Genomic DNA, 21,085 nt, shown 5'->3' with positions numbered 1-21,085 from the left:
TAAGGGAATTAAACTTCTCTTTCTGAAAATAAGCTGCAGATTATCCTGAGAGAGGCCCAAACAGGCAGAAGGCTCTGAATATGGCCGCAAGAGCTCAGGCTGTTACTGCCCCTCCTAGGTGCCAGCCCACACAGGCAGGGTTTTCCGCCCACCACCCCCAGGTCAGCCTGGCCATAGAGGGTCTGGGCTGGGGCTTCTCCCCTTGGGGAGTTCAGGCAGCAAAACTCCTGCAATTGTGCTCTGCTTGGGGTGGAAGGTGTTCAGATAAAAATGCCTGGTGGAGGATCTCGGAACCACAGAACTACCTGTGAACGCTGTGGTTTTAAACCCAGGATAGAGCTGTGGTCTGAAAACAGGGTTTTGGAGACACTCAGTGGGAATAAAGTAAAGCAAGGCTCTCTGTGACTGCATGTTACAGAACAAGCTCGGTAGCACGGGCTCACTCGGTGGTCTCAGAATGTCTTCTTCCCCTCACCAGACATGTGCAGACTTGGCCTCTCCTGCAGCCCCCACCAGCCCCTGTGGTCTCTTTCCCTACTCGCCCGGGAGCCCCCAGCACATCCCAGGCTCTGCCATATGCACACAGTTCCGTCTGCCCCCAGCTCCCTCTCCCTGTGTCTGCCTGCTTAATATCTATCCCACTAGCCAGGTCTGACTGAGGTTCTCCCTATGCTCTTGATTTAAAAAAAAAAAAAAAAGCTTTGGAAACAAATTGGAATTTCAATCCTTGCTTTGCCACTCACTAGCTGGGTGATCTTAACATAGTGGTTGGGAGATCCCAGTTCTGCTAGCTGTGTGGCCTTGGGCAAGTTACCTAACCTCTCTGTGCCTCAGCCTTGCTGGCTATAAAATGGAGATAAGAGCACCCATGCGTTGTACAGGGTATAGTTGTGAGGATTAAATAAAGGTGATAATGGTGCACGTCTGGCACGTGGTAGGTGCAGGGTAGGTGTTAGCTAACTTAGAGATGGAACACGGCTCCCCCATCCTACCTCTGGCAGCAGCCCCTCCCACTACAGCCTCTCCCACTGGGCAGCTCTGTGGCCCAGCTCACCCTGCTTTGAATTTTTTTTTACCTTGGAACCGAATTCATTCTCCAGTTGCTGACCTTTGTTAGTGCATCTCCTGCTTCCATCATGCATTTTCCCTGGACAGAATCTCTCTCCTGATCTCCTGCAGAGTGATTCATCTTATGACTGGACCTGAAGTGCCCTCCCTGACACAAGGCCCCTCACGGTGTGCTCCTGGCTACCCTCCTTGTTGGCCTCAGGGAATTGTTCACCTCCTTAAGCAATTGCCTCTTCAGAAACCCAGGCCTATCTAAGTGCGGTTCCTGCGGCCTGGAGTGCCACCCCCATCCCTTCTCTGCTGGGGACCTCCTATTTATTAGGAGTCGGGCCAAATGTCCTCCTTTTGGAAATCCTTCCCAGCTTCAGGGCTCTGCCCTTTACTCCCACACCCTTGGGTCAATGTTTGCCCTCCCCGGACTGTGACCTCCTCCAGGAATTAGGCTCGGGTCCCCAGAGTCCTATACACAGCAGGGGCTGGGGCACTTCTAAGTTAAGGTCTTAGTTGATGGGTCAGCCTGATTGAGCTGCATGTGCAGAGGATCTGAACTCCTGCAGACACCACTTCTGCATGAGTCTTGGTTTGCCGCTCTGCAAAATGGCCACACCACCTTCCCCACAGCTGCCGAGGGCTGGGCTCTGGGTGTCCAGCAGCACCGAGCTGACACCCAGGAGGCTCATTAAGTGAGTCAGTCCTCTCACCCCTTCCTGGTCGGCTCAGGCTTCCCACATTCATTTTGGGTGTGGTCAGCTCCAATCTCATTTTTGTTGTTCTTGTTAATCAAAGATATAAAAACCTTCATTATCAACTGGCTTAGAGATCCTAAATCATCCTTTCAAGCGTGAAAAAAAATCTTTCTTATTGGTTGTTAGACACACCAGTGACTCTTTTCGTTGCGATGGTGATTCTTAGACACCCCCTCTTGCAGATTAGAAATGCCTCACATTTTTCTAAGTCTGGCTGCCCCGCCACAAACAAGGACTTCTGGCCCCCAGCAATTCCCACTCCAAACAGGAAGGAGGGCCTGGCAGTCTCCGGGGGTTGCAGTTGTGGCCTCAGCTGTCAGAAGTGAACCTAACCTTCCTGTGCCAGGACCTGGGTCAAGATTGGAGATGATCCCATATGCACTTCTGTATTCAGCTGTGCGGTCTTCTGACAGAGGCGGTATGTAAAGCCAAAAAGCCCCCTAGCTACTTGTCCAGGACGCCTGCTCCTGGAGTTTCTCCAAGTTAACTCGTCAGCAAAGCTACATGAAATTCTGTGGCACCCTGTGGCTCTGCGTCTGTCACTCACTCACACACACGTGCTCTCTCCTGACATACCTCTGGTAACTATGGAGCTAGTCCTCAAGGTGGAATTTTACTCTCATGATAAACAGTCTCTTCCCCCTTCTTTTCCATCTTCCTCCCATTCCCATGAGTCCTCCACACAGGTTTGTTCCTTTAAAGGTTTATTTCTGGCAAATAAAAAAAAATAACTTATGTGGTTAGATAAATTAATGTATGTGATTAGACACGACACAGGGCAGAGCTGAACGTTCCTGTTTTCTTCTGGATCTTGAAGGCTGGTGAGAGGCCGCTGAATGAGACCCAGCCTCGTGTTTTGTGGGATGAAGAGATGCAGACAAAGTGACTCAGGTACACTGATGCTCCCTGGAGGGCTGGGAGGTGGGCTCAGAGGAAGAGGCCGAATCCAAACCTTTTTTATTGAAAAGAAATAGCTCTTGTTTGTAGCATTTAAAAAAATCAACCCAAACTCTGCACACACTCATCCGTAGTGACCATAAACATGACATACCAAGCACAGGCTCAGAAAGATGGAGCAACAGACTGAGGACATTTTCAACATGGTACTTGGGGATACCTTTGGGAAAGATGCCTTCCCCAGCAGAGGCCAGCACTGTGGAGAGATAGGACCAGAGCCACTACTGGCACAGTTGTCAAGATCTTTTGCTTTCTGAACTCTGGGGACCGCTGCCTTTTAGCCTGAGGGGAATGTCTCCAAATTTCTTGGGTTTGGTAAGTCTCAGAAGCAGCCAGCCCCTTGGTCAACAGAGGGTACCTTTCCTCCAGGAATCTGAGAATGGAACATGCTGATAGTCTGTGCTGAGATCTTAAGGCCAGCATCCCAGAGGCCTTTCCAGAGCCCAGAACCTCAAAGCTGGGAGAGAAGATTCTGGGGACTATCTGCCAGGGAGGAAACCAAGGCTCCTTGGGGGGCAGCGTGTGAGTTCCCCAGGAGCAGAGACCAGGGCTTGCTCACCACTTTTGACCTGTGTCTGGTTCCTTCATGAGGTTTTGGCCTTGGCATCACTTTGCAGGTGGGGTTTACTCTCTTAGGCTATGGTGAATTTTGGTTATAATTTTTTGATAAATTAGGAACAGGCTTTAGTTGCCTGTAAACACACTGACTAAGACAGCCAGAAAGCAAGCAGGTGAGACTCAGAAGAAGCTCGAAGGGTTTTCCCTGATAAAAGCATATGCCGTGAGGCTACAGGCAGCTCATTTCTTAAGGCCCGTGCATAGACTGCAGGCTGGGCAGCTGCCTCTGCAGCCGACCTGGAGGGACTGCGTTGACCGACTGCAGGGCCAACCAGGAATTGAGGAACCTGCCTGCACAGATGGCCAGGGCCACAGCTGGCTGGACACTGGCAAAATTTAAACAAGGGCTGTTCATTTAACTAAATATGACCTCAGCATCCCTATCTAAAGACTCCTGAAAGGCCCAAGTAAAATCTAAATTTTCAAATCACTAGGCAGTTCTGAAATCCAGTTCAGGTTCCCCTTTTGGCCATCGGGAACAGCAATTTCTGGCACAAAAATCAGCCCAAGGATTCAAAGCCCTCGAGGAGTAGAGGGGTGTGAGAAGAAACACATATCAACACACCGGCTCTCTCTTCACAGAGATACACTTCTATGCTCCAGACCTGGGGCCATTTTTACTCTGACACCACTCTCTTATTAGGTGTTCTGAAAGTTCACACTCCCAAATGAACTCATGCCTGTGTTATTTTCCTTTGAAGGACCAGAAGGCCCCCTCAGTACCATCTGAGGACACCGCAGTAGTGCCTATTAAATAACATCCAGACAAGGCATGGCCCTTCAACTATCTTATGAAATGAGAAACCACCACACCGGCCACGAAGCCGTTCACATACACATGTGCAGGGTGGATGAGGAAAGGACAGATGAGAAACTGGGACCATACCAGGCGATAACTGAGAACCAAACTCCCCAAAGCTCCCAGCACTGGACGACTCCAGAAAGGTGAGTATTTATATAGCTCCTACAAAAATAAACTTTCGATGCCTGTTCTTTAGAGTTACAAAGGAAAGGCCTTTGCATTTGGTTTGTCTCTGGAGGTTTTTCTGGTATCAAATGCAGTAAAGATTTTAAATGACTCTGAGGCAAGGTGGAAGAACTCGCTGCCTGCCCCTGCCTTGGTCCTGGGTTTCCAGGATGGGATGGGGCACAGGCAGAAGAGGGCAGCTGCCCTGGGCACAGCATAGAAGAGCAGAGGGTGGGGTGGGCTGGGCCACAGAGGGGATCCCCAGAGTCCTGTTACAGGAGGCCATTAACACATTGTGACTCTGAGCATTGGGGTCTGACTCCTGAGTGTCTCTGGAAGCACGTGTGCCGCTCCTCTCAGTGTCCGGCCAAGGCAGGCATGAGGTGTTGGATCAGCTCCACTCAAAGAGGGCGAGCCAACAGTGTGCCAGCTTTTCCCCAACAGGCTAGGGCTCCAGCAGCTCCCCTCCTCTTCAGAACTGGTGCCCACACACTGTCAGTGTCCTACGCATACTCTCACTTGCTTTTCCTTTACAGCGTCTTTTCTCTAACTTTACTGGTCTGAAAAAAAAAATTCTAATACGTGCAGCACTTATAAGTAACTTCTAAATATGGGAAGCTGTCAGAAGTTTATATATTTTAAAACCATGACATGGGCTAGAGTCTGGTGAAACAAGATCGGGCAAGGTCGAAAGGTGACATCTTTGGAGGACCAAAGCACCAACTTTCCCCCGTCGGTGGAACTTTGAAACTATAGTGTGGATGGAGTCCAAGACATGATAGCACACCAGAGAGAGAGAGAGAGGCGGAGGGTGAGTGCCTTTAACTGTTACCAGTTTTGAAAATCATGTACTTCCATTAACTTTTACCTCCCCCACTATGAATTCTTTCAAACACTCCTGCTCCCTGGCATTAGACTCTGTCTCACGAGCCATTCATCTTCCATGCACTGCCTTGGCTAAAGGTGCAGATTAAGGGTAAATTCAAGCCCTTCCCTTCCCATGGGAGGGCTCTGAAAAGAAAAGAGGAAAGAAAAGAGGGGAAAAATATGAAATTCTGGCAGTGTGACATCCAGAAAATGAAAACATCTTATGTCTTATGTGATAATAAGTAAAACTATCTTGTTAAAGGTTCACATTGATTTTAGGATGCATTTAGATTTTCTGGATATTAAGACAGAAAAAAAGGCGTTTTGGGTTGGAGGACAGGGGACAGGTTTGTAAGCAGATCCTTTCCAATCCGGGCTTGTGACTATTCTGAAGGCATAGAAACCAGCGTGGGACCTAAAGATGAGTCACTGAGGAAGCTCTTTATTCCAGCAGAATCCCCACCCTGGACGCTAAGGAGACGAGCATTCCACTGACTGTCAACTGGGAGCCGTGGGTTTGTGTGGATGACTCTGTGTGAACTGAAACAGCCTCTGCAGAGTAAGGAGCCCACAGATTTTATTACAGCCCCTGCTCACCAAGCCCTGACGGCCTTCCGCAACTCTGCCCTTTGGACTATGGAGGAAAAAAATCATTGTTCAGTTTTCTGGGCCACAAAATACAAGATGGGTCTGGGTTGTACAAGGAGCTTACACATGGAGACAAGAAAGCGTGCAAACAGGGGCGGGAATTTTTCACCCCCTGGGTGAGCCAGTGCTCAAGACATGGAAGGAGGACCTGAGTCACCCTCCCGGAGTCCACACGGGTTTGTGTTTCTGGCTTTTATGAACCATGTCCAACTCCAGCTTCCGTCTTCTCCTGAGAGGAAGAAGAATATTCTATGACGTCAATGATTTTTTTCCCTATTACAATATCATAAAGAGGTCCAGGAGCAGGCCTAAGAGAAGGACCAACAAAAGCCAAAGTGTCTGAGAACAACATAATACTGACTTTTCTTTGTTGGTAACAGTCCATGAAACGTGCACCCCTCTCTCCTGAGACACGGTGAGGCATGAGGGGAGGCGGCAGAGGAGTTGTGGGTAGGACATTGTACCGTGTGACATCACGATCATGCAGCCAGTGCCGATGGGACAGAGATGTGAGAACAAGCACGCAGGGCTCCAGGCTCACCCGGGGGGGAGGTGGGCGGTTTCCAGCTAAGTGCCCAGCCTCTCAGGAACACTGTCTGTCCAGTTCAGCCAGGGCCATCCCCTGGGGCTCGCCATCTGGGCTCGCACCTTTAGCCCTCATCTTCCCTCAGCTCGGTGGGTAAAAACTTATACTGCTGCTGGCGGATTTGGGCCAGTTTTTTCCTTGCTTCTTCCAGTTCTCGCTCTTTCTTTAGCATTTCTTCCTGGGCGGCGATGATCTAGAAAGAAAGCAACAAGCTGGATGGACCTAACACTTTCTAGAAAACCCTCCGGCCCACCCCACTGCTCATGTGAGCTCCACGGCTCCCGCGACCGTGGGACATTGCAGCACATCCGGAACAGCTTTCTTAGTTCTGGCGACCAGCCTCTGTCACTGTTTGGGTTTTGAGACTAATGACCCAGCTGAGCCATGAAAACACGCTGGTTCTGGCCTGTGATTTAACAGCAAACATCTCGTGCAGCCTTACTATGTACCAGGCTCTGGTGCAAACACTCCACGTAGACAGTCCCTTCACTGAAGGGGCTGCCCTGTGAAGCATGCCCTGTTGAAAGTCTTGTTTTTCCAAGAAGAAATCTGAAGCTGAGCAATGTACGTCCACTGTCTGGAGTCACCCAGCCGGTGGAGGAAGACCCGGTCCAGGTATGGGCAAGGCTAAAGCGGAGCCCTGAACCACCAGATGGCCCTCAAATGCTTATTTCACGCTTTCAAGGTGTGATCTGAGGAAGACTTGCTGATAGGTATTGTGTGGAAAGGGAAAGTTGTGTTCAAAAAAGCAAAGTCAGTTCCTTTCCTGGCTTTCCAGAGCCTTGACTAGGCTAACGACTATCATTATTACCAGGGCAGGGTTATTGAATGCAGTATTCTCCAGCCTTATTTGATCAGAGCCCCTTCTCTGTGAAACTTCTCATGAAATTAGCGCATGGAGAAACACATTCTGGTAAAAATACATGCAGTGCATAGCCAAACACAGGGCGTGGTTCAGGAAGAGCTAAGGCAGACATGGGGAATGAATAACTTCAGTGCTCCTGATGCGGATAAATAAAACAGTCCCCTAAAATGGATTTACGAGATGGAGACACATCAAAAAGTTTAAGCCTGACTTCCTAGAGCTTTCTCCTCACTCCCATGCATGAGAATGCAATCCTGCATAAGTCAGAATCCCACCTGCTCTTATAAAAGTTCTGGGAGAGGGAAAGCATTATCTGTAGGGCCAAATGTCTGGAGTGGGCAGTACCTCCAAATGCATCATTTTATTTAAATAATATTGCTGTCCTCCATTTTTGCTCTTCTTCCTTTCTACAATAGAATCCTTGATTTTTATCTAGGCAAATGCTACTCAAAAAAAAATACATACTACATTGTCCAGCCTCCCATGCAGCTGGGTTGGGCACATTATTAAGTGCTGACCAATGGTATCTGAGAGGACGTAATGCCTGCAGCTGAGGGTCATGGCCTCCCCTCCTTTCCCTCTTCCTGCCACATGGAAAGTTGAGGGGGCTACTGAACCAACGTGGACCACGTGGCCAAGGGTAACATCTCAGGGATGGTGAAATAGAAAGGCAGATGGATCTGGCTCTCAGACATGAAGGAAACACCACACCATCTCTGGTACAAGAGGAAGAAATAAACTTTCATCTTGAAGTCACTATTCTTTTGTCTCTCTGTTATAACCCAACACCTCTCTCGGGAAGTAAATACTATTCTTGATTTAATTACAAACCTGAGCAATGCCCCCCACAAACTTGGTTTTCACTACAACATCGTCGTCATCAGCTTTGCCAAATGCTGCCTTCTGGGCTGCACGGACAAGATTGTCTGAGGCTCTTTTCACAGCATTTCCTGCCGCCTGGAGAGTGAACAAAACATACATTGTATCATTAGAAACAGCCATTTGGGCCTGGCAAGAATAAACATGAAGGTACAGTTTGTGAGACCGTGAGTCAATTGATTATCCAATTATAACATCAAGTTCTGTAGCCAGAGAGTACCCATCTGTCTGTCCATCCATCCGTGGATTCTACCAACACTGGAACCTACCTGGTCACTCACAGATGAATGAGACAAAGTGCCTGTGGCCCCCAAGGAATACTCATTTTTGAGGGGAATTACAATTATGTAAATATTTAATAAATGATCCCAGCAATGTGATGTGTGTGTTAAACAGAGGCATGCCGGAGTTCTGCCTCCTTGGTCTGGAAAACCACCTCGCCTGCCTCCATCTGATTTAGCACATACTTGAGGACTTGGCGCAGACATCACTTTCGCTTGTCTCCCTTAGCTCTACCCATACCCTCTCCCTCTGTGTGCCTGGAGTGTGCTGTGCCGGCTTCACTGCAGCCTTTACCACGCTTGTGGCTGGCTGTTCCCTCCTGGACAGTCAGCAACTTGAAGGCAGGGGCAGTGACCGGAATCCCTGCATCCCCAGCAGCGGCACTGTGGCTGTCCATGATTGGTGCTCACTGAAGGCTTTGAGGGAATGAAGGGCTACCCCTCTGTGGAAGGGCTGGGAGCCTCACAGTAACTACGGCCTTTTGCTCGTACTTTTAGGGTCTCAGCACCACAGGCTCTAAGATGGAGTGACTGCTAGAGACAGGTAAAGAAGAGCTTTTCATTCTTCCTTAGATCTTCCTTAAGGGCTATTGCCTGTATTGGCTTATTTATTTTTAATGCTCATGAAACATGTCCCCAGGGACATGCCAGCTGAGGTTTGGAATTTTCTTCTAAAAGTGGTTAAGGCTTCATTAAACCTCTCGTATTTCTTGTCCAGCGCCCCCTCAGAGTCGAAGGCTTGTGCTTGAGGGTTCGCCATCAGAAAGCTGAGAGTTCTTCTCATTCAAAGTTAACTGCCCCATCTGGTCTGTGAACTAAAGTGACCAATGCAAACTATGAGGGCTTGCACAGGGTGGGAAGGGAACCAATTAATACTTGACAAGTAATCACCATGTGCTTATTTGCCAAAGGGTTTATGAGGTCAGAAATCTTTAGCCCACTTTTCTGATGTGAAACCAAGGTTAAGAAACCTAACATTTTGTAGCTAGCAAGTTATATAGCTGGGATCTGCACATAGGTCCATCTAGCCCCAGGGAACTCCTGAGTGAGTCATTTATAAGGGGCTCAAATATAACATTGCAGCATCCAGTTAAATCGGTAATGATGGGAACAAGAGTGATGCTGCATTCTATCTGTGTAAATCCTTAGGACCTAACAAAGCACTGTCATATCCATTCTCCTATTTGACCCTCATAAGAGTCAGTGTGGATGGCTCTATCCCCATTTTCCAGATGAAGCCCCTGAAAAGTTTTGAGTGATTTATATAAGATTATGCACCTAATAAATGGCAGAAGCAGGACTTGAACCAGGTCTCTCTTAACTCAGGATGTTTTCCTCAGAAGTGTCCCCCAGACCCAGAAATCACATATTCACAAACGAACAGCTCCTCAATTTTTCCCTGGGTTTATCCCCGGTATCAAATAAAGGTGAGGGAGGTGGGTCAGAGAGGGACTCAAGAGGGCCAAAAAACAGAAATGCACTTTAGGCCTTTCACAATACAACAAGAATTCTGAGATTTCTGCCATTTATGATTTGCTTCATGACTGATGTAAACATACTTTTAGCAATACAGACAATCTGCATTTTAACACTTACAATAAAAAAATCTCGAAAATTGGAAACAAAATGTCCAAAGTATAGGGAAATTCTGGCATAATCAGTTGATGTAATATCATGCAATCATTAAAAATGGAACTCATGAAGAATGGGCCAGCTAGCTTTGCATAGAGAAGTTAATGAAGCCTTATCTTCAAGGAAAAATTACATACGATAAAATGTTAAGTGAAAAGAAAGCAGAATGTATCTCGCCATGATTACAACTGGACAAAATTATTTTATATGTAGATAAAAACGAACAGAAAGCAATGATAACGTTTGATATATGAAGATGTTGGGGCCGTGTGATTTTTTTCATTTAAGCATTTCTTTTATTGTGTTTAAAATATTTTAAAGCAATCAGGAAAATGTATCTGCTCTGAGAAGGACTTGATTGTTACCTTCCTAACATGTTCTCTGGGCTCTGGGAAACAGCAACAGTCTCATAGAATTTCAGTCCTTTTACTCCCTTCTGTAGCAGACATTGGCTGAAGGCCTCCTCTGAAGCAGGCACCGAGTTAGTAACGTATGAGAGAGGCACAGATGAAGATGTGCTGCCTGCATCTAAGAGGCTCACAACCTGCTCACAGACAGACCTACAGTGGTACCATGTGATGGGAACCTGAGTGGTCTGGCTAGGGGCTCTCAAAGCACAGAGGAGGGATAAACTGCCCAAACCCTGGGAGTCAGGGAGGGCTTCCCAGATGAGTCACAAAGGACAAGTAGGGGTCTGCTGGGTTGGGCTGGCGAGGAGCAGGGCCCCAGGGCATGAGACCAGAAGGCACACGAGGAGAATGGCAGCGTGGTGGGGCAGCAGTGGAGGATGCATGGACGCACGCAGTAGATGAGGCTGGAACGTGGACAGGGCTGGCTGATGGAAGGCCTGGTGGGTCATGCCAAGGAAGTGAGGCTTGTCCCCTCTGGTGACACTTACCCGCTCCAACAGGAGTATTTTCCCACCAGCATCAGTGACCATTACCTGTAGCCGCCTCATGGCCTCTGAATCCTGGTCGGCCTTCACCTTGCAGGCCACCAGCAGCTGAGCCGTGGAAGCGGCGACCTGCTTGGCAGATGAGATGAGCTTCTCCTCGCTGGCGTGTCCCTGAACGGAGGCATTGGCCGCCTCACAGAGACTGCTGGTCGCAGCCGCCACCATCCGGGCCTGGGGACAGTCAACGGAGAAGTGACCCAAGGCCCAAACCTCCCTCAGGGGACCCCAAAAGCAAACTGGGAGGAAAGAGAAGGCAACTCACAGCAGAAATCAGCCCCTGTGACCACTGTCCGTCGTCTGCAGCATTGGCAGGGATGGAGCCCACCTAGAGAGTAGAGTCGAGAAATTGGCCATGAGGGCAGGCAGCCCCTCATCCCCAGACCTTGCTCGGGAACCAGACTTGTACCCCGCTTGGTGCCTCCTGCCAACAGCACAGGCCTGAGAATGGAGCAACCTTTCTCACGTGGGACTCAGGCCATGCCAAGATTGCACAGCACATCCTGGCAGGTTTCGCCACCAAGAGGCGACAGGAAATGCTAAGAATGGCTCCACTTAGCTTCCAGGTACTGCATTTCTGGGAAACGGCTCAGGAATGATGGCCTGGGGCTGTCTTTCTACACTTACTCCTCTGCTGAGCTTTCTCCATTTCAAATGTGGGAGCCACTAGGCCTCCTCTTTTCAAGGGCTAAGAGAAATTTAAATCTCTCCCGATTACTGACCCTGAAAACCACACTGCGTTTCTGGCAGATGATGTTAAAAAAGTGTGGTGGAACTCCCTCTGGTACAATTGAGTGCAGACCCTTGTCTTAAGGAAATACCATTTGTCAGGGGTGGGAGAGAAATATGGATCTCTGTTTCTATTTAGAAATCATGGCAACAAGTAGAACATTTTCTGTCCACATCCAGAGGGAGAAGCCACAGGAGGAAATACCTTCAAGCTTGTGGGACGTGCCTGGTGAGGTAAGAGTATCTCAATTTGAATATGAAATTGGGGGTGTGTCAGCAATAAAAGGGCCATATCAGGGATTGCTGAATGTCAGGTAAAACTCCAAGGTCCTGCCTATAATACTATAGTTCACCCAAATCTGGCTGAACCTCCTTCACCAATTTTTTAAATGCTTGAACACGTAAGTTCGTTGGAGGACAGATAGGGACTCTGCCATGTCCAAGTTGGATTCTCTAGTATCTAAGCAATGTGTTGGACACATAGCCCTTTATCAATGTTGAAATAACCAGGATTTTTTTTTAAACATAGGATATTCCATTCAATGACACATCTGTGGTCCTTACATGTTGACCAGCCAACAAGAACTTGCTGAGTACAGGACGGACAAGGTTGGCATTCCGCTGGCTCTACAGGGGATCAACGGGAAGGATGGAGAGAACAGCTTGTGTGCCAGGTGGGGAGACGGACATGGACCAATACTGAATAACATACAACACAATGGTTTAGAAAGAGAATTCAAGGTATGTGGACTGGACTAAGCCATGGCTAAGCTCACAAAAGACTTCCTGGAAGAAGATGCACAGCCTATGGTGAGGCACAATCTCCCTGTCTGTACTGCGAGTTCTTGGGTCAAGACACAACTCACCTCTACCTATCTGTACACTGACAGCAAAGTCCTTTTAATATCAAACAGAAATGAATGACAATGATGGTGACCACATTTCCCAAACCCACGAACGGTCAGGTTTCTGTGGGGCCTCTCCATTTCAGAGGCTCTCTGAAAGCCAGTGTGGATAGGATGGTTCCATGTGTATGTAAATAACAAGACATATGGAACACGTTAAATCGGAAGACTGTTCCATATCCAGAATTACTAATGTACTAATAATCCTTTGAATCCTCAAAAAAAAACAAAAAACACTATACTTTTATGCTAAAGTAGATGGAATGGGTGACTAGAGATAAAGCTGAAGAAATTTCACATTTAAAATCTGACTGGCCCGTTCACCAGCAGACTTAGGAAAGTGCTAACTGCGAAGCTGGCCAGTATTCAGCTCGACAGTCCTAAAAACAAACGGAACCCTCTGGAGCTGGAAAGTGGTATCATAAAAGCGGCCGAATGCGGTGCTTCTAGAGCGGACCACCAGGAAAATATGACAGTTTACATCTTTACGTAGCCTAATGTACAGTGGGAATATAAATATCTCGTTCAGGCCCCAATCACTGCCTGGAATGGGATGCTTTCCTTAACAAGAAGCAGATGAGAGGCCCAGAAGCCAAACCTCTTATTCTGTTGGTCTGAAGGCTGTAGTTTTCAGTCAGTCAGCACAGAGAGTGGCAATTCAGGGAGGGAAGGCACTGCATGTGTTTCCTTGGTCAGGACAAAGGCTTGTAGCTCTTTTCCTGGGCCCTCTGAGGCTCTCGTACGTTGAGTGTCCCGCATGTGGTCAGCCCCTTTACCCACCTTTCCTTGGGCCACCAGCTCCCTCTGGGCTGCTGAGGCCGATTTGACCAGGGCGCTTGTGGCAGCAGCAATGGATTTAGCAGCTTCCAAGATCTGTTCCTCAAAGTCCAGGGTCTCATCCGCTTGCTATAACCAAAAGAAAACAGCATCACATGCAATTCATATCCACAAAGGGCTCTTTCTTCCAAACTACTTACTGCCGGGTCACCTGGCTCTTCACCTGCCTATTGTTTTTTGTTGACAAACCACACCTAAAATGGGATGGTTCCTTAACAAGAAGCAGATGAGAGGTCCCCTGTGCAAACTTTCAGGACTCTTAAGTCAATTTGGTTAAGCCACCCTCGGGTCACACAGTGTTGAAGATGTGGCTGGTACCTTTCAGGCATTAAGAGACAATGGCCAGGCACAGCAATAGTTTTCTTTGTATGTGTGGTACAATATATATAACACACAATTTACCCTTTTACCTAATGTTAAGTATTAATACACTGACACTGTTGTACAACAGCAATACCAGGATAGAAAGGTCAGGATGCCTCTCCACCTGCAGCCCCTTCCCCCTAACTCCAGAAGGAAAAAGCCGTTAGCTTGACATCCCACGGAAATTTGCAGACAGACTCATTTTCTGGAACAAAATCTTTAAAGATATACATTCACTGTGAATAAAATACACTCAAATGGTTTTAGCAACATCAATAACCGAAACCAAAATAATAAAATCAAAACAGTAGATCATAGCACTTACTCTCTTCCAGAGCCTAAGCCTCAAAAATGGACTTTAAAAAAAAAAAAAAAAGGAAAGATGGCTACCAGTTCTGAAAAGCTGTCTTTTTCCTGGGTAAAAATCAAAGCCAAACAGCACTGGCATTTCTGTGGCTGAGCACTGAGAGAGTTATAGACCAAGCACACATTGCCCAGTGGTGAAAAAGAAACCAGGGCAACACGACATCAAGGTGGAGCTTGTTCTGTCCCCCGGACACCCGAGGCACGGGATCCATCTTGGGAAGAACATAGAACATTGGACACCACTGTGTAGGTGTTATCAGACCATTAGGGTTCTGGTCTAAATTCACCACCATCTCCTTTGCTGCTAAAACAACTCAGGAAGTTGAAAAGAAGCTTTGGAGAAGTGAGACAAGTATAAAGACTGTGGTCCCAGGCTCATGGGTTGGAGCATCACAGTTTTGCTGGGGGTGGTCAGATTAGACCTGTGTGACAACATTCCATGACTCTAGGTCAATTTGGTTAAGCTGCCCTCAGGTCACACAGTGTTGAAGATGTGGGTGGTACCTTTCAGGCATTGAGAGATGATGGCCAGGCCCAGCAATACTTTTCTCTGTATGTGTGGTAAAATAAATATATATAACACAAAACTTACCGTTTTATCCAATTTTAAGTGTACAACTCAGTGGCATTACGGACATTCACACTTTGTGCCAACAATAGTAGATTTTTAAGAGTGCCTACTGTGTACCAAGTATTTTGTTAGGCACTTCTACATACAATGACTTAATTCTCACACACACACAAAAAAAAGATCGTATATTGGAATTATCTTTATCCTTATTTTTACAGTGAGAAAACCCAGGCTCAGGAAGGTAGATTAGATTATTGGGCCAAGGTGATGTGGCAGCATGATGCATCTCAACCAGAATCTAAACCTAAATCTGACTCCAAAATGAGGCACTTTAACTAGCCAAAGCCACCCCTTGGGGCATGAATGAGAAATGGTTTGTGCCAGAGGTTCAAAGTCAGCTTGCTAACGCTCCCATGTGAAACGTCAGACAGGAGGGATACAAGTCTTCTCCAGCTCTCCATTCATAATGCCACATCTTGAACCATGAAAGGTGCTAATCCTTTTTCTTTATAACCTACATTATCAAAATACAATTTCAATGCACTTCTAATGGATCTGAATGATGGTAGCATTTCAGAAGTTCTGAGACAGACTTGTGCGTTCTTTCTTATTGCTGACCAAGTCTTGCTCTAAGAGTATTCAGGACAGAAATGAATTTAGTTCTACTGGACTCATTTTGGACTGGGGGAGTATAGAATTTGGTGACTGAAATACGGAAATGATCCATTGTAAGACATTCTCGCATAAAAGGAACTCTTGTGTAGTCAGTCCCCAAATAAATTACAGTAGGCTCTAATTTATATATATTAAATATATAAATAATGTATATTTTAATAACCGTGAGATTAAGAGCTTTTCTGGAAATTCATTCTGCCAAAGAATGTCAGGCACATAACAGATTAAAGCACCAGGGAAATCACAGAATTTTTGACTCCAAACTTTGCAGATGAGGAAACGGAGGCTTGTGGGAGCTCTTCATGACGGCTCCTGAAGTCTCTCACGCTCTTGCCTCAGGTGTCCTCAGCTACACTATGGGTTCCACGCCCGAGTCCACTTTACAGTGTGGAATACTCTGTCAGATTTTTTATTTCCCAAAATTTAAGATTTTCAAAAATGGAATTTCTTTAAAATTAAGTGCTACGTCTTTAGCAGGGGTAGATCTGTTAGGATCATCTCATCACAACTGATTTTAAGAGCCTCTCCCACATCTTCCGCTGCCTGGGAGTTTTTTTTTTTTTTTTTAAACACAAGCTTGTAATAGATATTCGACTTGGAAATATTTTTGACACCCACAGATTTTTCTGGTAATGGCAATTGTTGTAATGTTCTTTGACAAATTTTTATTTTTCTTCCCACAACATCTCTATGCTTTAAAACAGATACAGCAGAAGTTCTTATCTCTGGGAGACATTTGCTCTGATAAGAAAGTATTAGAGATTCTCCCTAGAAAGGCTGACTGGGATGGCACAGGGATGGAGGGCTAATGTTAGATACTACAGTTTGGGCAGAGTACCCTGATGAAACCTGCCTTCTGACTGCTGTGTCCCTATTTTCCTGTATGCCAGGTTTATGACTAAGACGCACTGCCCACCCTATCTCTACTGCTGAAATCAGACACCAATACTTAATGTGTCCTCATACCATACAACTTCTAGCCTTAGAGAAAATGGCATCTCTCCAAGCCAAGGAGACATGGTCAAAAACCCAGGTGCCCCATCACTTCCAGCTCCCATTAGCATGCAGAATGGAATAGGGGAGAAGGTAGGAAGGACACACACTTAACCATATCACAAGAAGGAAACAGAATTGGCTTGGTCTTCAAAGGACTTTCCTAAATAAAAGAATCCCAATTAAAATGCAGAATTTGTTAATGGAACAGTCCCCACTGCAGCTGAGAGACTGGGGAGACTAAGAAGAACAACATGGTGCACAGTGACTCCGGGGAAGAATCTGCAGGCTGGGCCCCTCTCACGGAGCTCTCATTCTCACCTTCTCACCAGAGAGGCTCAACTGGTTGGTGTCTTAAGGTCCTCTTTAGCTGAGATGTTACTGACCTGACCAGGGTCAGTCAGATCTGTCCCTCTGGTTTATACCGGGGATAACGGAATCCTCACTTCTGGGTGTTTCATTCTTTCCACAATTGGATCATGTAAAGACCCGCTAAAATAATCTTTTAAAGATTATGACTAATCCTGTGCATGTGGCTATTTATGTTTCTCTATAACTACTGGCATCAAGCTAAAGCAAGGAACTTTAGAAAACAATTTCATTAAACAGGATAAATTGATAGTCTTTAGCCATAAAAAAGAATGAGATCCTGCCATTTGCAACCACGTGGCTAGAACTGGAGATCCTTATGTTAAGTGAAATAAGCCAGGCACAGAAAGACAAACATTGTATGTTCCCACTTATTTGTGGGATCCAGAAATCAAAACAATTGAACTCATGGACATAGAGAGTAGAAGGATGGCTCCTGAACTCATGGACATAGAGAGTAGAAGGATGGCTCCCAGAGGCTGGGAAGGGTAGTGAGGGGCTGGGAGGTAGGGATGGTTCATGGGTACAAAAAAATAGAGTAAGACCTACTACATGTGACAGCACAACAGGGTGACTATGGTCAATAACTTAATTGTACATTTTAAAATAATTAGAACAGTGTAATTGGATTGTTTGTAACACAAAGGATAAATGCTTGAGAGGATGGATACCCCATTCTCCATGATGTGCTTATTTCACATTGCATGCCTGATATTGTTTGGCTGTGTCCCCACCCAAATCTCATCTTGAATTGTAGCTCCCATAATCCCCACATGTCATGGGAGGGACCTGGTGGGAGGTAAGTGAATCATGGGGGCAGGTCTTTCCTGTGCTGTTCTCGTGATAGTGAATAAGTTTCATGAGATCTGTTGGTTTTATAAAGGGCAGTTCCCCTACACAAGCCCGCTTGCCTGCCGCCATATAAGATGTATCTTGCTTCCCCTTCGCTTTCCGCCATGATTGTGAGGCCTCCCCAGCCATGTGGAACTGTGAGTCAATTAAACCTTTTCTTTATGTATCACCCAGTCCTGGGTATGTCTATATTAGTTGTGTGAGAACAAGCTAATACAATGCCTGTAACAACACATCTCATGTATTATATATATATATAAAATATATATTATATATATAAATAAATATATAAAATATATATTATATATATAAATAAATATATATAAAATATATATATATAAATAAATATATATAATATATATTATATATATAAATAAATATATATAAAATATATATTATATATATAAATAAATATATATAATATATATTATATATATAAATAAATATATATACCTACTATGTACCCTCAAAAACCAAACAGAAAAAAATTTTAAAGAAAAATAAATAAATAAATAAATAAATAAATGGATAGCCCTCACTGCAGAATCACCTGAGGATCTGGTTAAAGATGCAGATGCTGTTTTGGTAGGTCTGGGGTGGGAGTCAGGAATCTGTATTTCTTACAGAGGTGGTTACACACTACTCTGTAGGAAATGCTGGACTGGACTCAGGAAAACAAACACCATTTAACTTAATCCTACCAGCCTGTGATCCCCTCCAGGGTGAGACTGTGTTTTATTCAACCTATGTTTTGTTTCTCTAGCACAAAATCAGGCAGAGGAGCCCATGTGATGATCAACATTTGCTGAATGAATATATCCATTCAAAATGCATTTCCCAAGTTCCAGAGTTCAGCCAGAGCACAACGCACAAGGTAGGAGAAGGAGAAATACACAGAGTAAGCATCCATATCATTGGCATCCACTCCTGAGCCCTGGTGGACAGATGCACACACAGCTATGAGCAGGTTCCTGCCCTGTTTGAGGCCGTGGGTTGTTATTTGTACACTCTACTTGCAGCCTTCAACTGGAATTCACAGTTTGTGACATTTAGTCATGCATGGACATACAAATGTAAACACAGTGGCATTTTACCAAGAGGCACTCTTATGTAACAAGACAGCACTGGGAAAAAGAGTGAACAGATGTACAAACTAAGCTTCTACTCTGCCTAATGAAGGTGTTTGTTGCTGCCTCTGCATGCTGAATTAACTTCTCCTTTGATATACTGTTCTTTTCCCCCTTCCCCTCCATTTGAAAAGGCTATTTGGCCAGGTGCCCATCAGCTCTAAGGAATCGTCTTTCCTGGGCTGTCTGGCCAACTCTTGCTGAAGACAGATTTATCCCTACCTGGGCTTTCTGGTAGCTTCTAGAAAGGTCTGAGTACCCTGTAGTTGACCTCTTCCCTGCATGCTGACCTTCCTTGCTCACCCTTTAAAAAGTCAGTGGTCTGGTGAGATCCCTCTTGGGAAAGGCTATATATTGGGTTGGCTCCCTTCCCCTGTTTCCCAGTTGGGAGAGTATTTGGGACCCCTATATGTTGCTCTGACGGGTTTAAAGTTTCAGTAGCTACATGTCCCCTGGAAGAGGAAATGGTGGTGGTAGGGGAAGTGGTGTGGAAAGTGGAGAAGGTAAAAGGGACAGCCTTTCCTCATGTTTCTTTTGGCATTTGGCCTTTCATGGATTCTGAGAACATGGTCTTCACACTAATTCATTCATCTTCTAAGCCTACTTCCCCTCCTAACCTATCTGATGGAGTCATTACAAGCACGTGATTAGTATATGTAAAGCATGGCTGACTCATAGGAGATGCTCAAAAACCATTAGCAATTTCATTATCAAAAATTGTTTTTTTCACGTTTGGGGCTAAATTAATCTGTTTCTCTGTCTAAACCCTGTTATGTATCCATAATTCCAATAAAAATTCTTCTTGCTATTTCTGATTACAGCCTAAATTCATTATAAGTAAAACCCACAAATCAGTAAGCGTCAGGTACCAAACAGCATAGCATAGATGGGCACCAGCTCCTCTCTCAGCACCCAAGCAGGAGTGGGACAATCCGGGTGGTAGTCACTGTTCTGTACTTTGACTATGTGACTGTGGAGTCTTCGCTGCCCTTTCTCCAGGTATCAGTTACTCAGTTTTCTGTCACTTGAGGAGCAACTCAACCTTCCTGGTCCTTTTGCCTAGACATGGACAGTTCCAAATTAAACTTCTCTTAGAAGGCGGTGACTAAAATAAGCAGGAACTACCTTTTCTCTTCTGATCTCTCTTGACCTCCTCCTCAATATCCTTACCATCCTCAATATCCTTACCAACATCCCCCACTGCCCCCGCTCCTCCTCAACGTCCTTACCCACTTCCCCTGCTCACTGTCCTTGTCAGGTCCTGGGCAAGTGTTGGGCAGGGGAAGAGAATGTCCTCCCATGGTCTTTTTCTTGGCCTTTTCTTATGCCCTGCAACCCCACAGCTCCTTCCGCCAATGAACTTGAAGGTGAAGGAGCATAAGGCATGCATAGGAGATGGCCAAAGGGCTTGCCTCCCTCCCTGAAAACTTACTTTGAGGGAATGCTTTGTTGAGAGCTAAAAACACAATGGTCGCCCTTCTCACAACTGGCTCCACAAACTGAAGAACCACCCGTGTCATCTTTCCAGTGGGGTCTCAGGCTTTGCTCTGCATTACTCAGAGTCTCACAGAATGCCTGCTACTAAAAATAAGGTCATAGTGCATCAGAAACTTTAAAAAAATCCTCTTGGATATATATTTTTTAAAGTGTGAACATTTTGCATTTAATTTAAATGTCCTTGAGGGAAAAAAGGAGGCCAGTGTCTAGAACTCCCACAACAGGAGTGAGGCATTTTCCTGCCAGTTGGAAGCCGGAGTGGAGCAGGCAGCCACATTTCTCTTTTTTTTGTTGTTGCAAGTTTGGCTGCTACTAGTTTGCTTCTGGTATTGAACTGAGAGGTGCCTTGAGGGAGGCCTTAGCCTGTATGCAAAGCCCCAAACTGTGCAAAGGTTAGATCAGCTTCTCCTCTGGAGGACCCATGGATGGGGTGGCTTCAGGACTGCCACCTTTATTAGTTCTAACAAAAGGTAAACCTCCCAGAACAACTGAACTGCTAAGAGCCAGGCATGGACAGCTGGCCTTGTCTCAGGGAAAGCTCCAGAGAGACCTTAAACAGGCAAAATGGGTGGCAGAGAAACTGCCAAATGGCTGTGCCTGTGACTGGGGAGGGACCACACCCTCCGCATCCGAGGAATACGCACGAGTTCATGCAGTGTCTGCTGGAAAAGGTCCGCACCTGCATGATGAATATCTTGGGAGTAGTTTTCCCATAGTATCCATTGCTTTACTTTT

General features: G+C 45.9%; 1 protein-coding gene across 25 annotated transcripts in view; it reads right to left on the bottom strand.

Annotated features, from left to right (window-relative positions):
* Positions 1-2,501: 2,501 nt before the first annotated feature.
* TLN2 (talin 2) overlaps positions 2,502-21,085 on the bottom strand; it is a 453,861-nt gene continuing 435,277 nt past the window's right edge. For 21 of the 25 annotated variants that reach the window (XM_063597112.1, XM_063597104.1, XM_063597111.1 and 18 more), the window contains 5 exons: positions 13,481-13,606; positions 11,332-11,394; positions 11,013-11,240; positions 8,154-8,279; positions 2,502-6,650 (listed from right to left, as the gene is read on the bottom strand). In XM_063597112.1, the coding sequence (XP_063453182.1) occupies positions 6,522-6,650; positions 8,154-8,279; positions 11,013-11,240; positions 11,332-11,394; positions 13,481-13,606 (672 nt within the window). In that variant the 3' untranslated portion in view covers positions 2,502-6,521. The remainder of the gene's footprint in view (positions 6,651-8,153; positions 8,280-11,012; positions 11,241-11,331; positions 11,395-13,480; positions 13,607-21,085) is intronic. The other 4 variants (XM_063597119.1, XM_057299903.2, XM_057299904.2 and 1 more) reach the window with 2 other exon arrangements.

The sequence above is a fragment of the Pan paniscus genome, chromosome 16 (genome assembly GCF_029289425.2).
Source record: "Pan paniscus chromosome 16, NHGRI_mPanPan1-v2.0_pri, whole genome shotgun sequence".
Classification (NCBI taxonomy): Eukaryota; Metazoa; Chordata; class Mammalia; order Primates; family Hominidae; genus Pan; species Pan paniscus.
Note: the sequence above shows the minus strand (reverse complement) of the source record. Positions and strands in the feature narration are given on the sequence as shown.